At 50.2% G+C, this 26,493-nt stretch overlaps 9 protein-coding genes across 9 annotated transcripts; 7 read left to right on the forward strand and 2 right to left on the reverse strand.

Annotated features, from left to right (window-relative positions):
• Positions 1-992: 992 nt before the first annotated feature.
• HO133_004641 (uncharacterized protein) lies at positions 993-2,952 on the forward strand (the record flags this gene model as incomplete). Its single annotated transcript, XM_037295557.1, has 6 exons — positions 993-1,217; positions 1,268-1,782; positions 1,838-2,077; positions 2,128-2,493; positions 2,544-2,616; positions 2,671-2,952. The coding sequence occupies 6 exons, from the start codon at positions 993-995 to the stop codon at positions 2,950-2,952; spliced, it is 1,701 nt and encodes a 566-aa protein (XP_037157558.1).
• A 798-nt stretch (positions 2,953-3,750) lies between these two features.
• HO133_004642 (uncharacterized protein) lies at positions 3,751-4,603 on the reverse strand (the record flags this gene model as incomplete). The annotated part of the gene is made up of 3 exons (XM_037295558.1): positions 3,751-3,962; positions 4,189-4,317; positions 4,423-4,603. The coding sequence occupies 3 exons, from the start codon at positions 4,601-4,603 to the stop codon at positions 3,751-3,753; spliced, it is 522 nt and encodes a 173-aa protein (XP_037157559.1).
• A 2,211-nt stretch (positions 4,604-6,814) lies between these two features.
• Positions 6,815-7,617, forward strand: HO133_004643 (uncharacterized protein; the record flags this gene model as incomplete). Its single annotated transcript, XM_037295559.1, has 2 exons — positions 6,815-7,182; positions 7,314-7,617. The coding sequence occupies 2 exons, from the start codon at positions 6,815-6,817 to the stop codon at positions 7,615-7,617; spliced, it is 672 nt and encodes a 223-aa protein (XP_037157560.1).
• Positions 7,618-7,776: 159 nt separating this feature from the next.
• Positions 7,777-9,495, reverse strand: HO133_004644 (uncharacterized protein; the record flags this gene model as incomplete). Its single annotated transcript, XM_037295560.1, has 5 exons — positions 7,777-8,887; positions 8,938-9,078; positions 9,127-9,268; positions 9,330-9,366; positions 9,433-9,495. 5 exons carry the CDS (start codon positions 9,493-9,495, stop codon positions 7,777-7,779), a joined length of 1,494 nt encoding a protein of 497 aa, XP_037157561.1.
• Positions 9,496-10,557: 1,062 nt separating this feature from the next.
• On the forward strand, positions 10,558-11,184 carry HO133_004645 (uncharacterized protein; the record flags this gene model as incomplete). The annotated part of the gene is made up of 3 exons (XM_037295561.1): positions 10,558-10,569; positions 10,790-11,115; positions 11,169-11,184. 3 exons carry the CDS (start codon positions 10,558-10,560, stop codon positions 11,182-11,184), a joined length of 354 nt encoding a protein of 117 aa, XP_037157562.1.
• Positions 11,185-12,213: 1,029 nt separating this feature from the next.
• Positions 12,214-14,095, forward strand: HO133_004646 (uncharacterized protein; the record flags this gene model as incomplete). Its single annotated transcript, XM_037295562.1, has 4 exons — positions 12,214-12,486; positions 12,542-12,616; positions 12,668-13,753; positions 13,811-14,095. The coding sequence occupies 4 exons, from the start codon at positions 12,214-12,216 to the stop codon at positions 14,093-14,095; spliced, it is 1,719 nt and encodes a 572-aa protein (XP_037157563.1).
• Positions 14,096-14,948: 853 nt separating this feature from the next.
• On the forward strand, positions 14,949-17,248 carry HO133_004647 (uncharacterized protein; the record flags this gene model as incomplete). The annotated part of the gene is made up of 3 exons (XM_037295563.1): positions 14,949-15,660; positions 15,722-16,201; positions 16,242-17,248. The coding sequence occupies 3 exons, from the start codon at positions 14,949-14,951 to the stop codon at positions 17,246-17,248; spliced, it is 2,199 nt and encodes a 732-aa protein (XP_037157564.1).
• Positions 17,249-18,301: 1,053 nt separating this feature from the next.
• On the forward strand, positions 18,302-20,535 carry HO133_004648 (uncharacterized protein; the record flags this gene model as incomplete). The annotated part of the gene is made up of 3 exons (XM_037295564.1): positions 18,302-18,562; positions 18,615-19,243; positions 19,296-20,535. The coding sequence occupies 3 exons, from the start codon at positions 18,302-18,304 to the stop codon at positions 20,533-20,535; spliced, it is 2,130 nt and encodes a 709-aa protein (XP_037157565.1).
• A 3,315-nt stretch (positions 20,536-23,850) lies between these two features.
• On the forward strand, positions 23,851-26,024 carry HO133_004649 (uncharacterized protein; the record flags this gene model as incomplete). The annotated part of the gene is made up of 3 exons (XM_037295565.1): positions 23,851-24,339; positions 24,396-25,491; positions 25,546-26,024. The coding sequence occupies 3 exons, from the start codon at positions 23,851-23,853 to the stop codon at positions 26,022-26,024; spliced, it is 2,064 nt and encodes a 687-aa protein (XP_037157566.1).
• Positions 26,025-26,493: the final 469 nt, after the last annotated feature.

Consider the following 26,493-nt stretch of genomic DNA (forward strand, 5'->3'; position numbering starts at 1 on the left):
TGTAGTACGACTTGATTCTTACCCATCACAGTCATCTATATCAGAGATTCGAGATGTTATTCACCAGACCCTCCTCTTCTTGCTTTTCTTTTCTGACTTATCGCTCCGATCACAACGTTCTCACGCCTTCTTGACGAGTCTATTCTTGCTCAAAGTAGTGATACGGCCCTTGACCATGTCATAGTCTTGAGGCTCTGCATGTTGCTGTACGCGTAGGATAAAAGTGTCAGGAGAAATGTCCGTTCAGCCGCGATTTATGGCCATTGCTGTTCATGGGTTGAGGGAAATATGGATTAGGGGGTATTATGCGAGTCAATTGTGTTTACTAATAAGGAGGACGCAATTTTTCATGTTGCATCTCGACGGTAGGTAAAGATTTATTAACTCCCGTCTCATCGAAGGCTAAGCCGATTTGGGGCACTGTATGTACCTACCTACGCCTACCTAGTAAGATTGAAGCGATACTCTACGCGAAATAGACTATTTACTTAGGGCTGCACGCGTAGGAGCTACTATAAATTAGAGATACAGGTAGTGGCAGTGTCTGACTTATAAAGAAATTTTAGATTTACGAAGCACTCTATGGTAGGAGCTGTACATCAAGGTAGGCGGCACTATCCTCCTAGTCCTCACGCATCGCTCGAAGCAACGATTGAATCATTTTCAAGATTACCGGTAAATACCGTTAGATCGCTTCGAATTCTCAGTACACGACTACTCGTATACGAAGTATATGCGCCGACAACGTCTCCCACACGCGATTATTGGATTTATCATCCACATACCAACTCTTCTTCAACACCACTTACCCCTCACTTCAGACAACTGCCCCTCACAATCTCTCTCCGCTTCTGAAGCTCATCCTCAATCATCTTTCTACCAAACCCTACTCACCTTGAAGCTCCTCTATCTTCTTCCTGCCCACGCCTGATACTTGTTCCCACGTCTGAGCCCCACTCTTCAGATTCAAATTATCAGAACACATCTCAACTATGGAGGCCTTCGAGAGAATATACCTGGATCTTTCAAAGCAGCCGGGCAAATGCCGCCTGGCCGAAGCTGGGCTGGGGTGGAAGCCCTCAGGTGGGGGTGACACATTTACCCTAGACACGAACAACTTGGGGACAGCACAGTGGAGTCGTGCAGCTAGAGGATATGAGCTCAAGATCATGTCCCGAACCTCTGGCGTCGTACAGCTCGATGGCTTTGAGCAAGAAGTGAGGTCGCCCCTGGGTTCACAGCAAGAATTTGGCTCATTGTGTTACAGGACTTCGACCGCGTCGCTAAGGCATTCAAGCTGTTCTACGGCATCAATCTAGAAACTAAAGAGCATGCACTACGTGGATGGAATTGGGGCAAAGGCGAATTTGGCAAAGCTGAGCTTGCGTTCAACGTCCAGAACCGTCCGGCCTTTGAGATCCCGTACTCTGAAATCTCCAACACCAATCTCGCGGGAAAGAATGAGGTGGCGGTGGAGTTCTCGTTACCAGCAGGGGGCAACGAGACGGGCACAAACGGGCACCTTGGAGGAGCACGAAGCAGGGGCCGTAAAGCTGGTGCGGCAAAAGACCAGTTGGTGGAGATGCGGTTCTACATTCCCGGAACCGTCACGAAGAAAGAGAAGGATGAGGATGGTGAAGAGAAGAGCGTCGATGGGGATGAGGTCGAAGAGCAGAACGCTGCCAGTCTGTTCTACGATACTCTAATGGACAAGGCGGAGATTGGGGAGGTTGCTGGAGACACGTTCGCAACGTTCCTGGATGTACTACATCTGACACCAAGGTGGGTACTGACAGGAGATTGTTTTTATGGCTTTAGTAGACTAACATGGTCGCAGAGGACGTTTTGACATCGATATGTACGAAAACTCGTTCCGGTTACGTGGAAAGACCTATGACTACAAAATCCAATACGAGCACATCAAAAAATTCATGCTCCTCCCAAAGCCGGACGACTTACACACCTTGATCACTATCGGACTGGATCCGCCTCTGAGGCAGGGCCAAACGAGATATCCTTTCCTTGTAATGCAATTCAAGCGGGAGGAGGAAGTTATCATTGAGCTGAACATGACCGAGTACGAGGTTTAACTTTCCGTCTGCGGGATGAATAGCTAACAGGAGACAGGGAAATGCTGGAGGGGAAGTACAAGGACAAATTGATGCCCCGTTACGAACAACCACAGCATATGGTCGTTGCTCAGGTGTTCCGTGGTCTGACTGGGAAACGAGTTGTCACACCGTCGAAAGACTTCTCGAGCCACCATCAACAATCTGGGGTTAAATGCAGCATCAAGGCAAACGAAGGGCACCTATTCTGCCTCGACAAAAGCTTTATGTTTGTCCCAAAGCCAGCAACATACATATCCTTCGATACAATTTCGGTGATTGTCATGTCACGAGTTGGTGGCGCCATATCCGCAAGTAGGACTTTTGACATCACCATCACTACAAAGAACGCCGGTGGGGAGCACCAGTTTAGTAATATCAATCGGTATGTGATCCAAGCGAAAACCCCTATGCTTTTGCTAATGCAGTACACAGAGAAGAGCAAAAGCCTCTAGAAGATTTTTTCGCAGCCAAAAATCTCAAAATCCGTAACGAGATGCTCGACGATGTAAGTTATGCATCCTGTCTCAGTCCTTAAAGTTTCCATGCTAATCGCTCCTAGTCCTCTGCTCTCATTCAAGCCGCTCTCAACGAGGCTGATATCAATTCCTCCGAGGAAGAAGTCGTCGCTGCCCGCGCCGACCGTGGCTCAGCGGACGAAGACGACGAGAGCCTCGACGAAGACTTCCAATCTGATTCGGATTCCGATGTGGCCGAAGAGTATGACTCGGCACACGAGAGCAGTGGGAGTGATGAGGAGATGGCGGATGCGGATGGTGGGAAAGGCAGCGAGGATGAGAGAGCGGCGGAGCCCAAGAAAAAGAAGGCCAAAACAGCCAAGTGAGGGGCAGGCCAAGAGAAACCTGAAGAGAGGAGCGAAGCATGCATTGCGGCGGCGTTAGGGGACTTGGATGCCAGGGAAGTCCTGGGGACCTCGCAGTCATCCCTTCGCATCATGTGCCATGAACATCTGAGCGAAAGATCAAATAGCAAATAAAGACACTTGAAAATGCCAGCTCCGGAAGCACCTTCGGCCTCCAACTCCTGCAATTAACCCCACGTCGATCCGCCCAAGTGTCCCATCTCCTATCGGCCTTACAGAACTGACCATCGCCTCTGCCACATCGAACAAGAAGCCGGAGCGCCAGACGAGCCCTAGCCCTATCCATCAAGTTCGTCTCTCCCCACTCGTGCATCAACTCCCCGAAACCATCACAGATCCCGTGGGGATGTACGTGCGAATGAGAAACGGGTCCGTAAGAACGTGCGTTGTAGCGTGAGCCTTTTTTGATAAAGTGATTGGAGCGTGGTTGCGCCGTGACGGTGCCTGTCAAGGGGAATGCGTGGGTGCTGTATGGGTGCTTTGAACGTCCGACCGTTTTTTTTGTTTTGAACTATGGATGCTCGATAGAAATGCATGTATGGTTCGCCACCTGTGTGGTAGGATACTAGGCGGAGAAGTCATGGCCGGAAGGATGCATGTGGATGGCACTACCCGTTTGGGTTGGAACTCGAAAGTTCAGACGTATGAAGAGAACTTCGTGGTGCCTGCAACGGGGAAGGTGGAGAAGAAGGCGGGGGGTTCCTTTCTGTTATTATTGACTACCACCTCGTCCTACCGTGTCTCTTCATACCAAATCATTCAGGGCGCTTTCCCAGCCAGCAACCTAAGCCCCACGTGCCGTTTCCTTGCTCTATCGATCCTCGTGGTCAGTCCCATCAGCCCGTTGGAACATGCACCCATGTGTCCATTCACCGCCTTTTCCGTGAAAGTGAAGACTTTGTCACTCCGTGACGTCTGATCGAAAAGGACGGCGAGCGGCGCGTGACCCTTTTTCGGCTTTTGCCATACGCCTATGCAAATTTCGGAGTTAGTGTAGTTCTCTTTGGGTAGTAGAGGGAGAAAAGAGACACATTGGGAGAGCGGAAAGATCCTTTCGCTGCCGAAACATGGCTTTTTACGGAAGGAACGACGCAGTTCTGGAGGAGGGAAGGAGCCTTCTGCTCCCGAAATCTAGATTGTGATTTGTGGCTCGAATTTGCTACCAAACAGGAAGCATTTACTCCTAAATCTACGTACCAAGGTCGTCCATGAATTTCTTGATTGACGGCGATGCACTCTTGATCTTCTGCTCCGCTTCGTAGGTGCGGGAGACGGTGTCGAGTGATGGAGGTTTGCCTAGCTCGTGGGTCGTCCAGATGAGTTGGCCTGGATTATATTAGTGGCTGTGCGGCAAAGTGTGGAGCGACATACACAGAATGCAGAGAATTTCGGACAGCGGCGATAATATGGCCATGTACAGGCCCTTATCACCTGTCGGCTTGAGGAGAAATTCCATCTCGGACGGGAGATTTGTGCGCCAGGTGCGTAGGTTCATGGCAGTTTGTTTGCAGTCGCGTTGCAGAGACCCCAAATTTGGTATTCGTTCCGATAGACTTTCCGCCAGTTGGACGGCGATGGAGAGCAGCGCTTTAATAGAAGGGGTCGAAGACATCTTCCGTGCTCTGCTGTGTAGAATCTGGCGAGAGGATTGATGTGTATCAAGAAGAAAAGGTGGGAGCGCAGCTTCTCCTAAGGTCAAAGCGAAAAGGCGGTCAAGAAGCGAGGCTGTTTGCGACCGTTGGAGAACGCTCCAGAACAAACTGACAGCATGCTGACGGGTAACTCTGTACCCAGGTGCTGCACCAAACTCTTCAGCTTCTGCCTACGCAGGCATCAAGAATCCTTCAGCCTCATCGGGTCCCCTTCACCCGTACCATTGGAACCCAGGCTGCAACGTATATGAACACTATCGACGCTTTCCGAAGTTGTCTTCATTTAAAGTCGTTCACTTTGATGGGAGATATCCCCGTGCTTGAATCGATTTAGGAGCTGAGAGGCTGCTTGGCTCCATTTATATCATCACTTATCTTCCTTTTCCATGTCCTGACGACCTGCGTGATGGAGTGCTTGGGTTGGGCTCCTGCAGTACGATAATATTTGAGATAGTAGTCTTGGTAGTATGATCCTCACTCACAAGGGTTTGGCCCCGTTCAACATCAGGAATCATGACATCGATTGTCATCGTTGGTTTTGCTTTGTGAAGGGCCCAAACCCCGCTTAGAGTCTGTCCACCGCTCCTTGTTCGAAGCTTAGATTGATCATCCCCATCAGTTTAACCAAATCCTTACTCCTGTATCGAAGACCCTGCAAGGACATAGTTGTCACCTGCGGGGACTTCTCAACTGCCAAGAGTTTGGCAGCCCTTTGAGTGTGCGATTAGCCTCTTCCTCCAGTCCTCGCAATAACTTTCGGAACATAGATCCATATCCGGATTGTCCTCCACTCACATCTCGGCCAACCAACCGTTGAAAGGAAACGCAGTTGTGACGATGCATTAAAACAAAGGCCTGTGTCATTCCATACAGCACGGCATTCATTCGCTCTTGAATGATTGCTTGTGTCCAAGGTCCATTGGCAAGGGGTTTCGTGACCTCTATCAAGTAACAAGGCCCTCGTTTAGCATCTGAGATTAAGGTGGTCTTGCTAGGCCAGTCGAGCTTCCCCTTTGGAGCCTTTACCCACCTCAACACCACGCGATTGCTTAGCAGCCCGCAGAAAAGTACTTGATCAAGGATGCGGGAGAAATACCCAAGGCCGAAGTGCTGCTTGATCTGCTTTCGGCGAAGACTGGCGTGCGATGACCAAGTGTCCCAGCTACGGAGGCCAGCGGCTTTGGATGCTTTGGAATTTGTATGATATAGCATTGTTTTGGAATACAGGCTGGCAAGTACGTTGCTTGAGGCTGCTGGAGATGAGGTCTGGTGAATGTTGATGGTCCTGGATTCTATGTATGATAAACGATGATGGCACAGTAGGAGAGCCTTGATTGAAGGCCCACAAGCTATGCTGGACGACGTCAATAGCCTAGCAGCGTGAACGCTCTGAGCTGCATATGAAAGACGAGGGACCATGCAGGGGCCAAATTCCCGGCCAATGATTTTGGAGGAGGGAAGTTTCCGAAGATAGAAGAGACAAGGCGATGACATTGCAGAGCAGTCTTGCTCTTTCTCATACAAAGTGCTGTGAGATGGAGGATTTTACAGTGCTGAGAGAAGGGTAATGCTAACGCTGTGGCTATCTGGGAAACTCTGCCCATCTGAAGAAACAGGAAGTACCGGTCTTTGTAGACAAAGACATACATTACTATAGACTCCGGAAACGGCGTTCATGGGGCCCTCTTTGTTCGAACCATTCTCTCCTAGAAACAGTAAAAGAGACCAAGGCTGGATTTTTTAGGAGAATGGGAGGGGTGAAATCAGCATCATCGCAATGTATGATTAGATGAAAGCCAGGATCAGCGATTCTGGCAACGTCAATTGTACCAAAAAGACTGCGCTCGAGCCCGGAAAGCAAGCCCACATGCAAGACAGAAATGATGGAATAGCAATGAGAGAAGCGCAAGAGTCCATGATTGAAGAGAATGTACGGATACGGAGTACGTAGTTCATTGATGAAATGTTGAAGGACTTTACTCGCTGGACGCTTTTCGACTCGAGGCTTCCCCACGTTTGAACCGGCGCTAGTGATCCGACCACGCGTCTGCAAGCGCGTAAACACAACTTTGGAGAAAGATCTTGATCCACGGATTCACTTGGAACTCGTCTATTGGGGTCATCAGTCATCACCAGGCTTCCAATCCGGCTCTGACACCACTCGCAATAGAATGGCGACAACCACCACGGACAACCGCTCCCCTTCCCCCGCCCCGCCCCCTCCCTCCGCCCAAACCCCCGGTCCCCGCGCCGCAGCTCTCAACAACATGTTCACCGCAGCGCTCACGCACACGGTACACACCTGTTCCTACGCCAACTTCGCCGCTTGTTTCCCGACGTCCGCCAAATCCGCCCCAGCGGTTTTGAACAATGTGTGGAGACAGATCGTTGGACAGGTAGAGGATAAGGCGAAGCGGGAATTTGAGGAAATTTTGGTCGAGAAGGATGTAGTGGGGGGATTGAATGAGCTGGAAAGGTTGGTGGGCACTGCCAAAGCAAGAAGGGAGGGGGGTGGGGAGGGAATGCTGCCGAATGAGCCGTGAGTATATTCTGGTCTATCTTCCCTGTTTGTTTGGGGGGGGGGTTTCTGGACGTTCCTTGAGAATACGAGACTTTGCGCAGAGCGAGTGCGGGAGCTTGCGCTGACTGGCAGCGATAATTGGATTGCAGTCCGCACACGCTTCCGCCGCAATCCCTTTACCTGGCGCACCTGGCACCTTATCTTGCGTCTACACAATCGCAACTAGAGACCGAGCTACAGGCTGTACAAGTTGAAAACGAACAAGTGGCGAAGGGAGTAGAGAGACAGAGAAACGAAGTAGAGCGACTTGTCAGCGGTCTGGAAGCAGTGATTGCAGATCTGGACGGTGCGAATGGTGCCATGGGCGATGTTGTTGAGGGCAGCGAGATGAGAAAGGAGGCAATGGAAATGGATGGTGAGATTGGAGTGAGGGCGAGAGGAAGCCGGTTATGAAAGAACGACTTGGAAGGCTTGAAAGGTACTGGGCAAGGTGTTTGGAGTCATGCTGTCACTGGGCATGGGGCAATTCCCCAATCTGAAACGGTCGAAATAAGCAGCAAGTCTTGAATTACCATTGTGTGGGTTGATGGTTGTTGATACGTACCCAGCACCTCATGCGAACATGCTTCCTATTTTCTGCAAACTTTTCTCGCCTAACAAGCCGTCATCTCTCATCTCCTCCACAATCGACTCTACAAGATGTCTTCGAGCCTTTACCAACAACGAAATCTTTTCTGTATCACCCGCCAGTCCTGCCATAATCGACTGTTTGACCTCTGCTTCGTTCTGCTCTTCTTCGTTACCCGCGTCCCTCTTTCCTAGATTTGCTGCACCACGGAAATATACTTCCGCGTTCTTGAGCAGTGTCGGAGCACTCTTGACAGCGAGATCATAATACAGAGGCGCGTCACCCAATTGCATCCGCAGTAGTTCGCAATCTCCTCGTCGAATGTGGATGCGTGGAAGATTCTGGGCATCAGGGAGCTTCGAAGCATCGGTGAGGCTGTCGAGCGCTTTGGTTATGTGCTTCCAGCATATGCTGCTTATTTGGGCCAGCTCAGTGGACTGTGCTTGTTGAACAGCGGCTTGAACACTCGCGATGAACGCCAGTTCTGCGTCTGCTTTGTCGCAAAGACTCGGAGGATCATTCGAAAGGTCGAGATCCAGACTGGTGAATGCAGCGTTCAGTTCCGTCTCATAGGTAGGCAGATCAAGTCGTCCACCTCGAAAGGCTGCGTCAGATAGTGCGCAAGTAAACCTTGCTTGTGCAAGCGCAGCTTCGTGGTGACGACTTGAACCATCGACATACGACGATACCTTATCTTTCAGCGTGGTGCGGTAATTTTCTTCCACCCATGCAAGGTCGGCGTGAGAAGGACCCAGACTACAAATCGCTGTCAGGGTATCTAGTTGTGCTATAGTAGTATCGCATAGTGCGTCTTTCGTGACCGGCTCTTCCACGGAGGCCCAGACTTCTTCCTCCGACGCATTGGAGGCAGCACTACTAATGTTATCTACACTAGCACTGTCAGCACTAGGCAATTGTGCTTCTTGTGCGTCACTCTTTTGATCTTGAGTAAGCTTGAATTCTTGGATGTTGAGACACCGTTGAAAGAGCTCTAAGGATTCTTGAAATAGACGAAGTGCATCGCCTCGAGATCCTGTCGGTTTCTTGCCTTCACTAATGGCTTCAGCAAGACTTGTCAGTACCTGAGCCGTATTGCTGCTAATGATGTCAGCCCCTGTCAACTTTGATATCCGGCGAATGCATACAAGAGAAGATCAGCATTATCTTGGTCGATTGTCAGTGCTCGCCTATGAGAGTCGAGAGTTGTTTGCAAGAGTTCAATTAGTGGAGTGGGTAAGTACTCGAGTAATCGAGGTTGCTGAGCAACTTCGTACTGCAGCCGAGCCCTGATGACCTTCAGTGACACCGACAGCTTGAAGAGGTCTGCATCTCACTTGTTATATGATAGGTCAAAAGACAGGGGGAAATTCCGAAGTCCGGCATCGTAGGTATCAATTGCACGGACGAAGAACCTCAAAGACTTGGCAGCATCTCCAGCCCGCCATTTCTCTCCAGCTTCTTCAAAATCGACACCAACTGCCCGGGAATTAGGTTGAGATCGGCTCAAGGTTACATCTTCGGGTGTGATTTTTCTTACTCGTACCTGCAAGAAATTCGTTGGCAGTTTCAATGACCTGCAGCTAGCATCAATAATCAAAAGCCAACACAGATTTGGTCGAGCGTTCTGGCAATTTGCGGACCTCGGGCTGCTTCTTCTTCCCTGTATGCTTCTTGGCACTCAGCAAATGCTTGTGCTTCGGCATTGTCGGACCCTTCAAATCACAGAGCTGGTCGAAAAGTCAATGCTCCGGATTTCCAACGGACCTCCTCGTGACTTCTTATTCTCCTCGTGTAGCATCCGCCGTACCGGTACTTGATATGCGGCTTTCCAAAGCACGGGAGCGACTCGATAACAATGGATAGTGAGGTAGTAGTGTATCCTGATTGGATAGAGATCTTCAATTCTTCCGCCGCTCGGCTACCCTCAATCCAGCCTAGAGGGCATCGAGATCCTTGCTGCCATGTGTTTGCCTGACCTTAATCTCGACCTTAGCTTCGCACTGCCCCTGGGCCGCAATTCTTTGTGTCTCGCGAGCTCTTCAAGACAGCAAGGAAGGTAGTAGTTGAGCGATAGGAGCGGGGAAGGTCAATTAATCACTTCTAAGTTTTATCTCCTGTCGGTGGATGATCTATGTACTTAATGATAGGTGTAGACTTGAGAGCATTTGTAAGATTTGATGACGGAGAGTGACGGAAACGGTATGTAAGAACTAAAGTACTTATGCGTAAGGTCCTTTAGTCTGTAGAACAACATGGCGTGTGGCCGAGCAAAACGCAGCAGACTTTTGTGGCGATCATAATAACCAATAACCTGGGCTGAGCCAGAGCCAGTTTCTGCAAGATACCTAGATACCTATTACATTTACCACCCAGTTCCCCCCCCCTTCCCCCCCCCCCAGAACCCCCAACAACCTTCTTTCCTTTCACCAAGAACATCATCCCTCAAATTCGTTTTCATACTTTAGAGTACTCTATCGTACCTCTACAAGCCGATTGCTCATCAAGCTTGGTGACGACCAGAGTTACATCGCTTCATCAAAATAAACTTCAGCAAACCCTGGATCGACGTCACCACCAGAGTTCACCATCTCACTCAATCCGGGTCAGACCTACCTTTCAGTGCGCTGATCCTCGGCTCCAAAAACAAGAAGCTTTCAATCATTCCACTACTCAAAGGCGCATCAGCTCCTCCCAAATTCATTCCGTCAAAGTCATCTTCGTCGCTCCTTATGGGTCGGCATTCTCAGGAATCCGAGAGAGCAATTATGGCTCCATCTGTAAGTCTCACCTCTTTCTACCCGTCCGAATGGCTGTCTCACTCGAATCCACAACCAATTCCAACGAACAATGCGTCTCAGACCATGCAAGAAAGCTCTTCGTTGTTGATGTTGATCATCTCGGAACAATGAGGATTTGGACCGTTGCGACTGCCACATTCTCCATCACCTAGCTTGGATCATCGACGACGCATCTCCGCTAACAGAGAATATTTTACAGGTCGCATCTAAACGAACGTCCAAACGATTCTCAACCTTTAGCGCCGTCTCGTCTCTCGCAGCCTCTGACAGCACCTCACACACCAACGCATCATCATCGAATGGCGATCCGCGGATGCAGGAGATCAAAGAGTGGACACAAGGCTTTGATCGCTTGGAGCAGAAACGTCTACAGCAGCAACGATACCAACCTACACCGGAAAAGACCGATAGCCTCAGCAAGCTGGCCTTGGGGGCAAAGGTCGAGCGCGCACTTGGTCGGAGGATGACGGATCAAGACGCGACATTCAGACCGAAGTTGATGGACGAGAAGGCGGGAATGGGGAGGTCAGTCACTACTGCGTTATGAGGTCGGAACTCGATCTCACTTCTAGAACAAGGTCACGGCTACGATGATGTCCTGTACCTCATTGTCTTTGCAACTCGTGTGGATAGCTGGCGCCTGAGTTGTCACCGGGTCGCCGCTCCAGCGATATTTCTTGATTGTTCGTTTGTGTACACGCCAATACCCAGCATTTCCATTGGTGTAAGAAGATTGCAAGCCGTGGAGTTTGGGAGGACATGTTCCTGTTGCATTTTCGTCGAACGTGGCAAGCATACCGGCGTGCTGCTCAATGTCAATTCAGTGACAAGAAACTCATTGATTCAGTCACACATCTACAGTATGGTCTGGCTGGATAGTAGCACCTTGCAGCATCAAACAGGCGGTAAAATGGATGCAGTAGACGGCACAATTCCTTCTTGACTGTTGCCAGCCGACTGTTGTATACGACCTGCATCTAGCTTCATAGAAAACGACGTGATCTTTGCTGGAGCATTCATGGGCGAGCATATATAATCGGATTCTCCACGAAGTGCTTCCCTAGTGTTCATAATCAAAAATACATAGGTCATCATGATATAAAGTCAGAGTGTCCAGTTTCGACAGTAAACGTCCCGCACCGCTAACAGGCGGCGGATAGGTACTTTAAGGAAATTTCGTCGGCGCTTGATTGAAAATACTGAAGGCACTCACTTGACGCTTCACGTAGACACTCAAACATTAATTCTCTAATCACAAGGTCTTGGAAGGACGCAATTTCATAACTCACACCACTTGTCCGAGATATTACTCGGGTGTTTTCCACGAACTCGGAGCCTCGCACGATTAACTTGACGTATTTTTCGTTGCTAGGAATTCAATTGCATCCATAAAGGCGCGTCGGATTCTTTATTCTCATCCTCTTCCTGGTAATACATCCTCGAATCGGCCAATTTCGTCAGCTAATCCCCAATGATGTAGCTGTAAAAAAGTTTTGCCGCCCTGCTATCTTCGTGCAACCTCATCACCTAGCCTCATTACCTTCCGCGATCATTCAAGCTACCTTCGAGCATCCACTTCATATTCAGCGCCCGTCTCATCCCAGCTCATCCCAAAAACCGAGAATGGCCGATAGTAAGACCGTCAACGGCAACTATGGGGCTCAATACCCGTACGGCCAGGCTGAATCCTTCGTCCCATCCCAAGGCCTGATCGCGTCGAATGGCAATACCCCAGCCGGAGTATCTGGTGAAGATGCGGCTGCTACGACAGCACCGACTTCTTCCGAACCTACTGGCGCCGTTGAAGCCAACAAAGCCCCTTCCAAGGATGAGGTCGGATGGTACTTTGTGGAATCGTATTACACGACTCTCAGCAAGAACCCGGAAACGCTCTATGTAAGACACCATGCGATCTAAAGTGTGAGATCCTTTGTAGCTCACAGGTCTTCAGCTGTACTACAACAAACGGTCTCAATTCGTTTCGGGGGTCGAAACGCAAAAAGTTGACGTCTCCGTCGGCCAGCGGGTACGCTTTCCTGTTTGCCCAAGGCAGAATGATTACTGACTTCACTTGCAGGCCATCAATGACCGCATAAAGCAACTGGACTTCCAAGACTGTAAGGTCAGAGTATCCAATGTAGACTCCCAGGAGTCTTTCAACAACATTGTCGTCCAGGTTATTGGGGAGATTAGCAACAAAGCGGCCGCACATCGAAAGTTTGTCCAAACATTTGTTCTGGCAGAGCAACCGAAAGGGTACTTTGTACTCAACGACATCTTTCGGTACATTCTGGAAGACGAGGAAGAGGAGATGGAGAATGGGGAGGTACCCGAGGAGGCTGCCCCCAGTCAGGCTCTCGAGCCTGAGCCCGAATCAACAACCTTGACTAGCTCTGCTGATCCGGTCCAACAAGAGCACGATGCCGAGCAGATTGACAGGAAGCTGGAGGAGGAAGTTTTCCAGAAACCAACGTCAGACGAGGTTCTCCCCGCTGATGCAACACCAGCGAACGGCCATACCCCTACTGAGGCCGTTGATGTTGCTGAGGACGCCCCTGCCGCTGCCCCAGCGGTAAAGGAAGTGGACGAAGAAGTTGCAGATGCTCCTGAGCAGACAGCAGAGATAGCGGCCGTCGAGGACGAAGCACAGCCAGAAAAACCTCGGGACCCAGAACCTACACCGATTGCTTCTCCACCTAAGCCTGCCAAAGCAGCTCCGGTGGAGTCTGCAGCATCTGCAACAGCTGCGGCACCTCCAAAGCCTGCTGCCCCAAAGAAGACATGGGCAAAATTGGTTGCTGCTAACCGCGTCGCTGCACCAGCTGTGCCGAACGGTGCCTCTTCCAGCAATTCGACTGCCACACCTCCTGCACCTCAGTCCAAAGCCGCTCCATCCTCCACAAACCGATCAGTCACTCCTCCAACAACATCAAATGAGGATTCTCCAGCCAAGACACAGCAGAATGCCAATAGTGGCTGGCAGATGGCAGGTTCTGACAACAGTAAGAAGCAAGGCCGTCAGCACTCTCAGTCAGTATCTGGGAGCCAGGAGAACGTTCTGGGCTACGTGAAGAACGTCACCGACAAAGTCGATGCGTCTATTCTCAAGACCACGCTAGCTCAGTATGGTAAATTAGTGTATTTCGATGTCAGCCGTCCGAAGGTATGTACCTTACTGACACAGCCCTATCATGACTATGGAATTCTAACTCCTCAGCAGAATTGTGCTTTTGTGGAATTTGCCGACGCAGCTGCCTACATTGCTGCTGTCGCCGCTAACCCTCATTCTATTGGAGGCGAGCAGATCTACGTCGAAGAGCGCCGGCCCCGTGCAAACGCGTATGGAGGCAACTTTGCGGGAAGAGGGGGGATGCGTGGTGGTCGTGGAGGTAACGAGGGCCGTCCAGGAAGCAGTTCGGGAAGGGGTGGTTTTCCAAAGGATGGAGGCCGCGGTGGCTATTCTCGTGGCGGACCGAGAGGCCGTGGTCAGCCTCCTGCTGCATGACCCGCTGGTGAGGCATCCCCAACAACACGAGCCTTTCAACCACCAACCCGGCGAGAGCTCAAGCCCAATTTCCATCTCTATTCACGCCGGATCTCGACCCTCGATACCAACATTCAAAGGCACCAAGCCGTCGATTCAGTATGATCTTCTGACTTTACTCCTGTCTAGCATAGCGAGTGCGGTGAAAATGTTTTGCAGACTGCATCCAGTTACGATTCTCCTTTTATTTACGGCGGCTTTGGTTACTTGGTACAGTACAGTCGCGAAGATACCTAGATGCGCTCAGGTCTGCAGGCTCGGTCGTTACTTGCGTGGTGCACGTCCATATTTGCACGACTAAGGGTAGCTGGCTTTGTCAATATCTCTAGGTCATCAATTTCTTGCCAACTACGCTTCTTGGATGTACATAGTATTACTGAGAGCCTTTACATAAGTAGAGACCAAAGACTATGTCCGGATCTGATCTATATTCACTTTCACTTTCACTGGGACCATGATCGTACGCTATAGTAGATACCAACCCTTCTTGGTCATGATCAGCTGTTTGAGACTAGTGACGAGCAGCTGCAGGGTACACTCGCTACCTAGGATAGCTTCAACCGACACCAAAATTTGACAGGCGCCACTTGCTATAGTACATATTGACAAGACCTTGCTGGCTGAAGCCTCCTCCTCTGCTATCTTTGCGACTTCGAAAATTTCATCGATAGCGAAAGTGGGGCATGAGGGGCACCTACAATCTAAAACAGCGTCATTATACACGCAACCTCCAACGCAACCACCCTGTTCAGCTGAACATACCATCGGCGCAGAATCCTAATATTGCACGAGTGTTGTGTCGTCGGATGCAAAGATGCGCCCAGGCGCAGATGTGCTTGGGAGACGACCCCGAAAGGACCTCGATGCAGCGGGCCTCACCTCCACTGCAGGCCTCGCTCACAACGTGCCTACCTCTTTCCGTATGGTAAGTGAGGATGAGCTAGAAAGCTCGTCTGCGAAAGCGTCTGGGCCCGGCAGTGACAGCACATTCGGTGTACGAAGCTTGCAAGAGACAATCTCCGAGGCCTCTCCGCCTATAAAGACAGAGGACGACGACGAGGAAGATGACGAGGATGTGGGGAATGGTCACGAGGGGAGACGACGGTCTACACTGAGACCCAGGCCAAAGACTCGGGACAGCTCTCGCGGAAGCGTTGAGCAAGCTCCTGTCAATACCGGGAATTCATCACCGTACAATCCGAGTCAGGCAGATCACTTGGCCCCTAGCATGTCCCAATCATTTGCATCACTCTCATCTCAAGCTCCTTTGTCATCGATGCCGAGCAGCCCTAAGTCTTTTTCGAACCGTTCTTTCAGGCCTTCGGATGAGGATTCCATGGACGAGGGCGGTAGTCAAGCCATAGCCTCGAGCGAGGATGATGATGTTGAGCCCCAACATCAATCCTCCATGCAAGACAGTGCCCCTCAACTCATCATGCCAAGCATCAAGATGCCCAGCCGAAGGCCATTCACTGAGCGGGGAAAAAGTCTCGGCAGGCTGAAGGTGCTGATCGCTGGAGACTCAGGTATGCGAATAGAAATCCCAGGAGGATCTCAAGACTACTTGATGCTTATAGTAAGTTACAGGAGTCGGAAAGACGTCTCTCATCAAGTCAATTGTGCAGACCTGCGAAGACATCGTGCACGTAGATCCCTTATCACCAAATATTCCTTCCATCGACCCGCTTTCATCTCGAAAATCCAAGAGCAAGCCAAGCAGCGCCAACATCAGGTCTACAAATAAGATCACAGAGGTATACGCAAGCACCAAGCCTTACCCAACATGGTGGTCAGATATCGAAGAAACCAAAGTCCTCCGCCGTCGAAAAAGTGTGGGCGATACTGTGCTTGAACGGAATCTTTGCTTCGTTGATACGCCAGGCTACAGTCACGGAATGTCGAGGATGGAGAGCATTGAGTCCGTCTTAAAGTACGTGGAGGCGCAATTCAACAAGCCTTTTGCAGACACTGTTGGAAGTCAAGGCGATTTCGTAAGCCTGTTGAGCGGAAGCGGTGGTGTAATGGTCGATGTGGTTTTTTACATGATAGCACAAGGCATGTCGTCTCGTTCATTTCCTGAAACAATACCTGTTGACGATTGCTACAGATCTCAAAGACGAGGACATTATCTTCCTCCAACGTCTAGCAGCACTTACCAATATTGTTCCTCTAATCGCAAAGTCAGACACACTATCCCCAGAAGAGACTGAGGCCCTAAGACGCTCTATCTTTGAAAAGCTGCAGCATGCGGATATCAGGCCTTTTGCTTTTGATGGTGAAGCTGCTATTGCATCACATCCATACACAGTGTGCGCGGCGCCTTCAGATGACAACGATAACATGGATGCCAGCATGTTAATGTCACCTCAATATGTTCGACCGCTCATCCCATCCGAGCTAGCCAATTTGGTACAGCAAGTCTTCGACCAAGACAACATTGCATGTATGAGGCACCTAGCGGCAAGAAAGCTTGTCCGCGCACAAGGCTCGAAGGCTCTCACTATACCAAGTCTTTTTCCACGCCCTACTCCAAGTCCTGCGCACAGTCGTCCTCTGGCATCCGTAACATCTACAACCTATTCTCCCACTACATCGCAGGCGATAGTCTCATATTCTAATGGAATGTCACCATATGCTCAATCTAGGATAGCGGACCATACTCAACAAGAAGAGAAATTAGCGCAAATCAGACTGGCCAGGTGGGCTGGTGAACTTCAAAGGAGTCTTCAAAACGAGCGAGCTAGATACGAGGCCATTTCTCGTGGCGAGAGAGCGGTCTGGCTCACAGAGAAGATTGGCGAGTGCATCGACGACGGGTCTCTTGTACCAACACAAGACTCATCCTTGGCCGCACGAACAGAGAAGGGGTTGGAAGCAACGAAGCTGGAGCTACCAAGGCTTTCAGGCCATCGTGGCTTGCTAGATCCCGGAGATCCACTTGGGCTACTGAGATGGAATGAAGTCATGAAACGAAAGGGTTGGATTGCATTCCAAGTCGTTGGATCCGTTGGGATCTTGGGCGCTATGGCGGTCTGGGTTTGGAGGACATGGGCCTCTGGCGAAAATGGGTACTCAGCGACATGGAACCGGGGGTGGCTGGCAGGGAGGGCATAGATTCGCGTACCTGGAGTTGCATTCACGATTGGGGGGATATCCTAAGCTCGACGAAGGGAAGGAGTCCGATGGATTGGGCTAGCATTTTCATTTGGCATAGCATGCTCAAGAAAAGATAGCCAGCCTTAATAATGTATTCGGATGCAAGGGTCTGCCATCATATGTACAAACTATCCTGCACTTTCTCGAGCTCTGATTTCAAGTGCTGCCAGAAAGAGAGCGGCCCACAGAATCATGCATCTGATTTTGCAGAATTGCTTTCGAGAGCAGTACTAGCCATTTCCAGACCATATTATTGCCTCACTTCGGGACATCTGTTTATAAACATGATCCAGAAGTATTTGTAGGCAATCAATGTCGGCATCCTGATGTAAGCAACGTTGGGCCTCCTTCGACCTGCGAGACCGGCCACCTTTTGCCACGATCCGGTCAATGCGTGAGCGATGGTCTCTTGGTGCGAGATAGATAGTCAAGTTGACAATTGGCCGTCGGCCGATCAGTAGAGACGAGTCTCAAACTACGGCGTTGGAGCAATTGAGAAATGTTTGTGGAGTAGTTCAGACCTTGTGTCAGAACCTGCTGACTCTACGACCTTTTGTTATGAGAGGAAGTGCAATTGTGGATTCTGGGGTACAGAGTGCAAAAGGAAGCGTAGAGGGAGGCGAAGAAGGGAGAGAAGGGGAAGAAGGGAGAGGAGAAGGAGAGGAGGAGGGAAGAGGAGAAGGAGGAGGGAAGAGGAGAAGGAGGAGGAAAAGGATATTGCTCTTTCGGACATACCGCTGGTATTTCCTGAATCGAAGGAATACTGATGAGAGTAAACAGTGGTCTCCTCCCAATACCAATAATACGTGTCACGTGTACCGCGCGCTAGTGTATCACAGCGCCCGAACTTAAGGTAGAAGCTTCTCGAATTTTTGACCTCTCAGTTATTTATTCCTCAATTTCCAGCCTCACACACCACAACCTCTTGACCCTACCTCAGTCTTATCTCACATCGAGCTCTTCAAACTCCTGCTAGCTTCCTGATCATAAATCTACACAACTACCGCAATCATGGCCGCAGAAACATTCGCCTTCCAGGCGGAAATCTCTCAGCTCCTATCCCTCATCATCAACACTGTGTACAGCAACAAGGAGATTTTCCTACGAGAACTCATCTCGAATTCCTCCGATGCCCTTGACAAGATCCGTTATTCTGCTCTTTCCGACCCAAGCATGCTCGACTCAGGCAAAGACCTACGTGTCGACATCATTCCCGACAAAGAGAACAAGACCCTGACTATCCGTGATACTGGTATTGGCATGACCAAAGCCGTGAGTATAAAGCTCGCATTGCCGCAATCACATCAAGCTAATATGTCCTTAGGATCTCGTCAACAACCTTGGCACGATCGCCCGCTCCGGCACCAAGCAATTTATGGAAGCTCTTACCGCTGGTGCTGATATCTCTATGATTGGCCAATTCGGTGTTGGTTTCTACTCTGCCTACCTCGTTGCCGACAAAGTCACCGTCGTTTCCAAGCACAACGATGACGAGCAGTACATCTGGGAGTCCAGCGCTGGTGGTACCTTCACCCTGACACAGGATGAGGAGGGCGAGCAGCTCGGCCGTGGTACCAAGATCATCTTGTACTTGAAGGATGAGCAGACGGACTACTTGAACGAGAGCAAGATCAAGGAAGTCGTCAAGAAGCACTCCGAATTCATCTCTTACCCCATCTACCTTCACGTCATGAAAGAGACTGAGAAGGACGTCCCAGATGAGGACGCCGAGGAGTCTAAGGATGGCGAAGAAGAAGATGAGGAGAAGAAGGCTAAGATCGAGGAGGTAGAAGACGAGGATGAGGAGAAAGAAAAGAAGAAGCCGAAGACCAAGAAGGTCAAGGAGAGCAAGATCGAGGAAGAGGAGTTGAACAAGACGAAGCCCATCTGGACTCGGAATCCCCAAGACATCACCGCTGAGGAGTACGGATCTTTCTACAAAACACTGTCAAAGTAAGTCTGCTCTCTACCAGATACTGTCGAAAATATGCTGACATGGTTGCAGTGACTGGGAAGACCACTTGGCCGTCAAGCATTTCTCCGTTGAGGGTCAGCTTGAGTTCCGCGCTATCCTCTTCGTGCCAAAGCGTGCGCCGTTCGATCTCTTCGAGACTAAGAAGACAAAGAACAACATCAAGCTCTATGTTCGACGTGTCTTCATCACTGACGACGCTACCGATCTTATCCCAGAGTGGCTCAGCTTCGTCAAGGGTGTTGTCGACTCTGAGGATCTTCCTCTAAACTTGTCCCGTGAGACCCTTCAACAGAACAAGATCATGAAGGTTATCAAGAAGAACATCGTCAAGAAGACGCTTGAGCTCTTCAACGAGATCGCCGAGGACCGTGAGCAATTCGACAAATTTTATACGGCCTTCAGCAAGAACATCAAGCTTGGCATTCACGAGGATTCGCAAAACCGTCAATCTCTCGCCAAGCTTCTCCGATTCAACTCCACCAAGTCTGGTGAGGAGACCACTTCGCTGGCTGACTACATCACTCGTATGCCCGAGCACCAGAAGAATATGTACTACATCACTGGCGAGTCCTTGAAGGCAGTCCAGAAATCGCCTTTCTTGGATTCCCTTAAGGAGAAGGGATTTGAGGTTCTGTTCCTCGTCGACCCTATCGATGAGTATGCCATGACTCAGCTCAAGGAATTTGAGTCCAAGAAGCTTGTCGACATCACCAAAGACTTCGAGCTTGAGGAGACCGAAGACGAGAAGAAAGAGCGTGAGGCCGAAGAGAAGGAGTATGAGCCTCTCGCCAAGGCGCTAAAGAACGTACTTGGCGACAAGGTTGAGAAGGTCGTTGTTAGCCACAAGCTCACTGGTGCACCCTGCGCAATCCGCACCGGCCAATTCGGCTGGTCTGCCAACATGGAGCGTATCATGAAAGCCCAAGCTCTCCGTGACACCTCGATGAGTTCTTATATGTCGTCGAAGAAGACCTTTGAGATCTCGCCCAAGTCATCCATCATCAAGGTGCTTAGAAAGAAGGTCGATGCCGATGGCGAGAATGACCGTACCGTCAAGTCTATTACTCAACTCCTCTTCGAGACATCGCTACTGGTTTCCGGCTTCACCATTGATGAGCCAGCAGGCTTCGCCGAGCGTATCCACAAGCTTGTCTCACTGGGTCTGAACGTTGAGGAGGAGACAGAAACCAGCGAGGAGAAAGCTGCAGAGGAAAGTGCGGCGCCCGCTGAGGAGGGCGCAGGGGAGAGCGCGATGGAGGAAGTTGACTAGATGCTCAAGGCAGGTGTTTGTCAACTTATGCAATCATCCGGTGTCGTCATCTTTTATGCACTTCTTCAATTCGCTTTTAATTCTTGCATCGTGGAGCTTTACACTCAGGATTACCACTCGCAAGGGACAGTCTTTGATGTACTCGCTGACGATGGCTTTCACATGTAGCCTTTAGTATTTGCGTTGATAAGAACCTAAATAGAGCATCAAAAAGCAAGCGACATTCCCACCAAGCCTTTGTGTTCATACTTTTGCTACAAACAGCACCTAAAGTATCGTAGCTAGCGTAATTAGCATGCTATTCTTCGACTTCGTACCTTTCCCACTTATCTCTTTGCCTTCATTTCCTCTCCCTCCTTGCTCGCTTACTTCCTTACCCCGGTGTTCTTCATACAAACGTTGCCTGTGGGAAATACCCACGGTCATGCTGAATCCTTCTTCGGCATCTCGCTTAGTCTTCTCTATCTGCCTGTCCATTGTCAGAAGCTTACCTCATCAACCACGTCGACGAGATGCAAAACCTGTTATGTTTCTAATGGGGGCATCTAGCCTCTTGAATATCATATAACGTCACAGCTCCTTTAGGTTGGTGCCACTACTCAAGCTTGTGCCGTTTCGATCACACTGGTGAGCCTGAATCCGAGGTCGATTCTTCCTCGGTGACTAATAGGGATATAGAATTATGAGACGAGCACTGACAAAGGCCGAGGGAAGAATGCTATTTTCGCTCCACTATCATCTTCATCAGCATGCTTGCCTCTCTGCAAGACAACCATGGCATCATCGAAGATGGCCTCAGTCTCATCCCAAAACTCCACGCCTCAGGAGTCTGACCACGTTCACCGGTCTAAGTCATCAGTGCAAAGGTGTCTACAGCAAGTAGTACCTTCCTATCATCGACTTGCAGGAAATTTGCGCCCCCGGCTACTCCGGAGACATGCCCGTTCGGTCCTGATCATGGCAGCCTATTCTGTCGCCCCTGTCCTATCGATTATACTGACCAATGGATTGTTTTGTGCACGACATCTTATGATGACGGAAATCCTGCCTACTAGTGTGGTGTCAACGACTACAGCCTGGACCCAGCGACTACCACACTAACCCCGCAAAATGACGGGAACAACAAGCCAATTCCTGGATCTTGAGATGTAGAGGTATCGATTGCGGTTGGACTGACCGATGTACATGTGGCCGGCGCGCCAGATGGCAGTGTAGGTATACGCCTATGGAAGAGCTTCTATTGTGGCTTGTCGAGTCGCATTGTGGATGACGACTTTCGCACATCGATGCTACTGTGACCCAGTGCCCATAAGTATGCAGCGAAGCCGGAGCAGGTATTGCACAACATCTCCGTGATGAAGACATCTCTGGACAAGGGCCAGTCGAATGCAATCATTATCTGCCGCTGTGGGTTATGACATCAAGTGCCTTACCTTCTACCACAGCTAGTACGACTTCTACGTCAACCTCTTCAGCAAGATCAGATACACCGACTATCATTAAACCAAATACTGACTTATTGATGTGAACGTCATGCGGGTATACGCCAGCCACATAACGTGAATGCCCTTTCATTTGCAGCGCTTGAGGTGCCGTCATCGGCGATATTTGATCTACGGAAGATTTCCTGATCGAGTCATGTTGCGATGTTCCCTCCTGTGCTGTATCAACAGTGGCTGCTGCCTTATGACGGAGCTACTATAACGCCGACAAGCCTCACTTGCTCGACTATGGCCCCCAACGCCCTCGGCCCGACCGCCACCGTGAACGCAAATGAAGTTTTATTCAGATCCTCTTGCAAAGCTTCTGTGATGAATGCGTACGAGTGTCCTTATCTCTGCGGTGGAGCGGAAAGCCTAATCCTCAAAGAGTGCTTCCGGTGAGATTTGACAGGCATGACGTTCGGATTTCAGTAGCCCGTACTTGCGAGTATTGCTTACCACGATGTGGAAGGAGTGTCCCTCTAACCTAGATGACTTTCACGCGGCCTCGGTGATTATAGCTGAAGATCAGTTGCCAAATAATGCAATAGAGATCATTGAAACAGCCCGCTTTCAGCTTTGCTGTGAAAATATGACCAAAGAAGTTGCTTGAATGCCCATTTCTATGTTGACGGTTGACCGGCGACTGTGTCGAGTGGAAGAATTCTTTTAAGTTGTTGTGTAAAGCCGGACATAAGTAATTATTTCATGGGGACACCGAAGTGCACCGGATTTGCGGCGAAGCATCTGACTGTTGCTGGGGGCGACTGTACGAGGGGACGGGCCCTGCCTCAGGGTTTGAGGTGTGCGCTCTTTGCATGATGGGGGTGTAATGCATGATCCGGCCCCTTGATGTGTGCGCCAGATCTTGCAAGAAGGACGCATCTTATCGTCAAAGGCTGAGAGTCGAAGGTGATTGGTCTGCTCGAGCTGCAAGGTGCTTAAGCATGATAATTGCGTTTATGTTTGACAAGCTGCTGGGCTCTGGGGTTGGCCAAAAGTGATGCAGTCTGCCGTGCCGCAAAAGAAAGTAGGATCGCGCAAGCCGAGGGCAGTATAGTAATCGTTCATTGTCATTTGATAAATATTTGATACCGTATAGGAACCCCGGACCCCCACCACACCACACTTTGAATCGCGTAATATTATTGTAGAGGATATGAGCCAAACATGTTATTAGTAAATACTTGACTAGGTAGGTATTATCTTGGTCCAGACCAGGTGCTGCCGTCTGATGCAAATATTGTGCAAGACACACCAAACGGAAGGATCTGCATCCCTTTGTATGCTAGCGAGAGAGAGAGAAGTGTGGAGGCATCAGAAGTGTGTGCTCACTGCTCATGATAATTCATCCCATCAATCATCAATGAATCTAGGTATTTGCCCCTCCACACCTCAAATAAGGAAGGCGTAGAGCAACATCCGCCGCGGAGATCTCTGATTGGCCGGCTAAGGTAGTCAAAGTAGCGACTAGCAGGTGCAGGTGCAGGTCCCATTTAGAAAGCATTCTGCAACCACTCTTCCGTCAAGCCGCAACAACCACGAGCTTCCATAACCTATACAACATCATCACTCTTGTCGACAACACAATCTCTCACTTCAAGTGAGCCTGACATCTCTCCTGCTCCGCACCAGCCACGTGCGGCTTCAACATACTCTCGGTTGCTGAACAGACGGGACGCCCCTCCAACCCAAACCACAACTTGCTCTTTCGCACCCTACCCTTCCGCTTTAACGCTCCCTAGCGAGCACAATCTTCGAGTCGCACACTCGACCGCATCGCGGTCGCTGCATACAGGCTTTGGCGAATGGAGCTTCATATATGTGAATCGATATGAACGAAAACCTTCCCCCGCGTTGGTCTCCCATGGTTGGCCCCGAGGAAGAATTCGCAAACTTTCTCGACTTTACTGACCTCGGTTTCGGTGGCTACGATGCTGTGGATCTACAACAGGATGGAGCTGGGGCAATGGATACCTCCATGGAGGGTGCTGCCGGCATCCTAGGACTCGGGCAAGGGCATATGCAGCAACAGCAGCAGCCGCCGCCACCAGTGGATCAGCGGAATCATGCGACCCCCATAAACGGCTTTCATGGCTCGACAGAATCCTTTCCAGATCTTGCTATGCAGCAAGATCTTTTCGATCAACAGCAGCAACAACAGCTACACATGCAGGACCAGCAATATTACGGTCAGAATGTGGTACCACCTACACCTAACAGTTTGGAGATGCACGGAGGACATGCGCAGTACTATCGGACGCCGGCTGATCATCAGCAGCTGCGTATGTATGATCACTACAGGCGAGTTCAGAAGGATCAGGTAGGACCTCCTTATTGAAGGGCGAAGTATGAAGAAGAAACTAATTTGCTTGACAGATGATTTTTACCCCTCTCGTATCTCCTGCAGTAACTCCACTCGATACGCAATTCCAGTACCCAGACTATGCTGCACCAGCAGATGCCTTCAGTCCGTTAACCTCGCCGGCTCTGAGAGCGCAAAACCAAGCTGTCCAACAATCTGTCTATGGAGCTGTTCGAGGCTCAGATACCTCCGATACGACGTCGCCCATAGACCCAAGTCTTGAGTTCTCCGCACCCACCACTGGTTCGACAGCAGCATCTTTGCGTAAGTCGAAACGGAAAACGTCTTCATCATCCACAAAAATTCAAGCCCGCGCTGTAAGACAGTCCCCCGCAATGAAGCCACAAAACAGGAAGAAGCAGCCTTCTAGCACAGTCATACCGCCAAAAGAGGTATCTGGGATCATTGAAGAAGCGAGGAGATCAAGCCAAACCAACAATACTCAGCAGAAGGCTGATGGAAAACTTCATCTTCCGTATAGTCAAGATAGCTCTGGACCGGACTCGGTCTCTCCCGAGCCATTGTCCGAGATTCTTATGCCACCACCTGCTACACCCAAATCTAGCTCTGCCAGCAGATCCCCTTACCTCCATGCCAAGCAAAATGGACACCAAGCGGGCCCCTTGCAGGACACAAACGGCGAGCCTGCAACTCCCGCATCATTGATGAAGATTCGTAAACAGGCTGGAAAAGTCAATGGCATGAATCGTTCGACGTCTAGCTTGAAAGAGCAGACGGCACTTGCAGAGGCGGACATGGAGCAAATTATGGAGGACATTCGTCTACCTGAGCCAACGAGTACATCGAGGAAACCGGCTCTGAAACCAATCAACACAGCAGGTGCAAACCTAGATCAATCATCGCAAACCATGGGTGCTCGGAAGACGCCCAAATGTGGCCCCGCAAGTGCACCAATCACCACGAACACCTCAGCATTTTCAAGCCCCCAGCTTGTTGCTTCGCCTACGAGCGCAGGAGCCATCAAACGTGTAGATTCTAGAATGAAGAGTAGGGATCCGAAGAAACGCAACAGCCAAGGCTCTGTACATGTCAGCCCCGCCCTACGTCCCAAGATCTCTCCCAGCATTCAACCTTTGCTGCCAGAAGGAGGTAAGGGTCTCCCATTCCACCAGTTGATCTCAGCAGCTGACACATGGCCTCCAGTCATCGTCTCCGCAGAAACCTCTGCCCTTCTACTCGCCTCCAAATCCAATTACCAGAACATCCTCGAAGGCACCCACTTGCCCGGAGTCTCCTACCCCGAAACTCTCTCCACGAACCTCACATCTAAGCGTACGTCACACAAGATTGCTGAGCAAGGCCGTCGCAACCGTATCAACACCGCGCTCCAGGAGATTGCAGGCCTCTTACCCCCTTCTACACCACAAGTCAACGGTCAATCTGGCGGTATGGGAGGAACGAGTCCAAGTCTTATGATGAGCGGAACGCTAGCACAGCAGAGCAATAGCAAGGCTAGTACGGTGGAATTGGCGATCGAGTACATTAAGAGCTTGCAAAAGGAGCTGAGCGAGGCAAAGGAGAAATTACGGGCAGTCGAGAGGGAAAGCGAGGCAAGAAAGGACAAGGATAAGGAGAAGGGAAACACCGCCATGAACGGAGACATGGAGACAGAGACTACTTGAAAGACAGGCGGTTTGCTCAATCGATACCTTTGCTCGCGACATTTGCTTGCCAGCCATGATTTACGAGGGGGAAAGGGGCGTTTTATGGTGGTGATGGTGGGAATGCTGGAAATGGCGGGTATGAATGTGGGGACGATGCGTGCTATGCTGCTATGCTGTTCTACGCGATTTCCGAAAGTTCGAAGCTAGGTCCTGAAGCCGGGCTGGCTTGCTTATCAGGCAGTGGGAAAGCATTCTAGAGGAGTCTGCTATGCTATCAACGGCGAATGGTGACTCGGTATAAATAAAAGTAGAGTCGAGTGACTGTGAAATGTATTTGTATGGGGCGATCTATATTAATTAAATACCTATCTTGAAGATGTATATTTCATTTCCGTATTACGTGCATGTTGGTGATCTCTTTCCGTCCGATCATGATCATCGAATCATTTGTTTCAAAAGTCTATATACAGATCACACCTGTGACGTT

The sequence above is a fragment of the Letharia lupina genome, assembly GCF_014066315.1.
Source record: "Letharia lupina isolate WasteWater1 chromosome Unknown contig_2, whole genome shotgun sequence".
In the NCBI taxonomy this organism is placed as follows: Eukaryota; Fungi; Ascomycota; class Lecanoromycetes; order Lecanorales; family Parmeliaceae; genus Letharia; species Letharia lupina.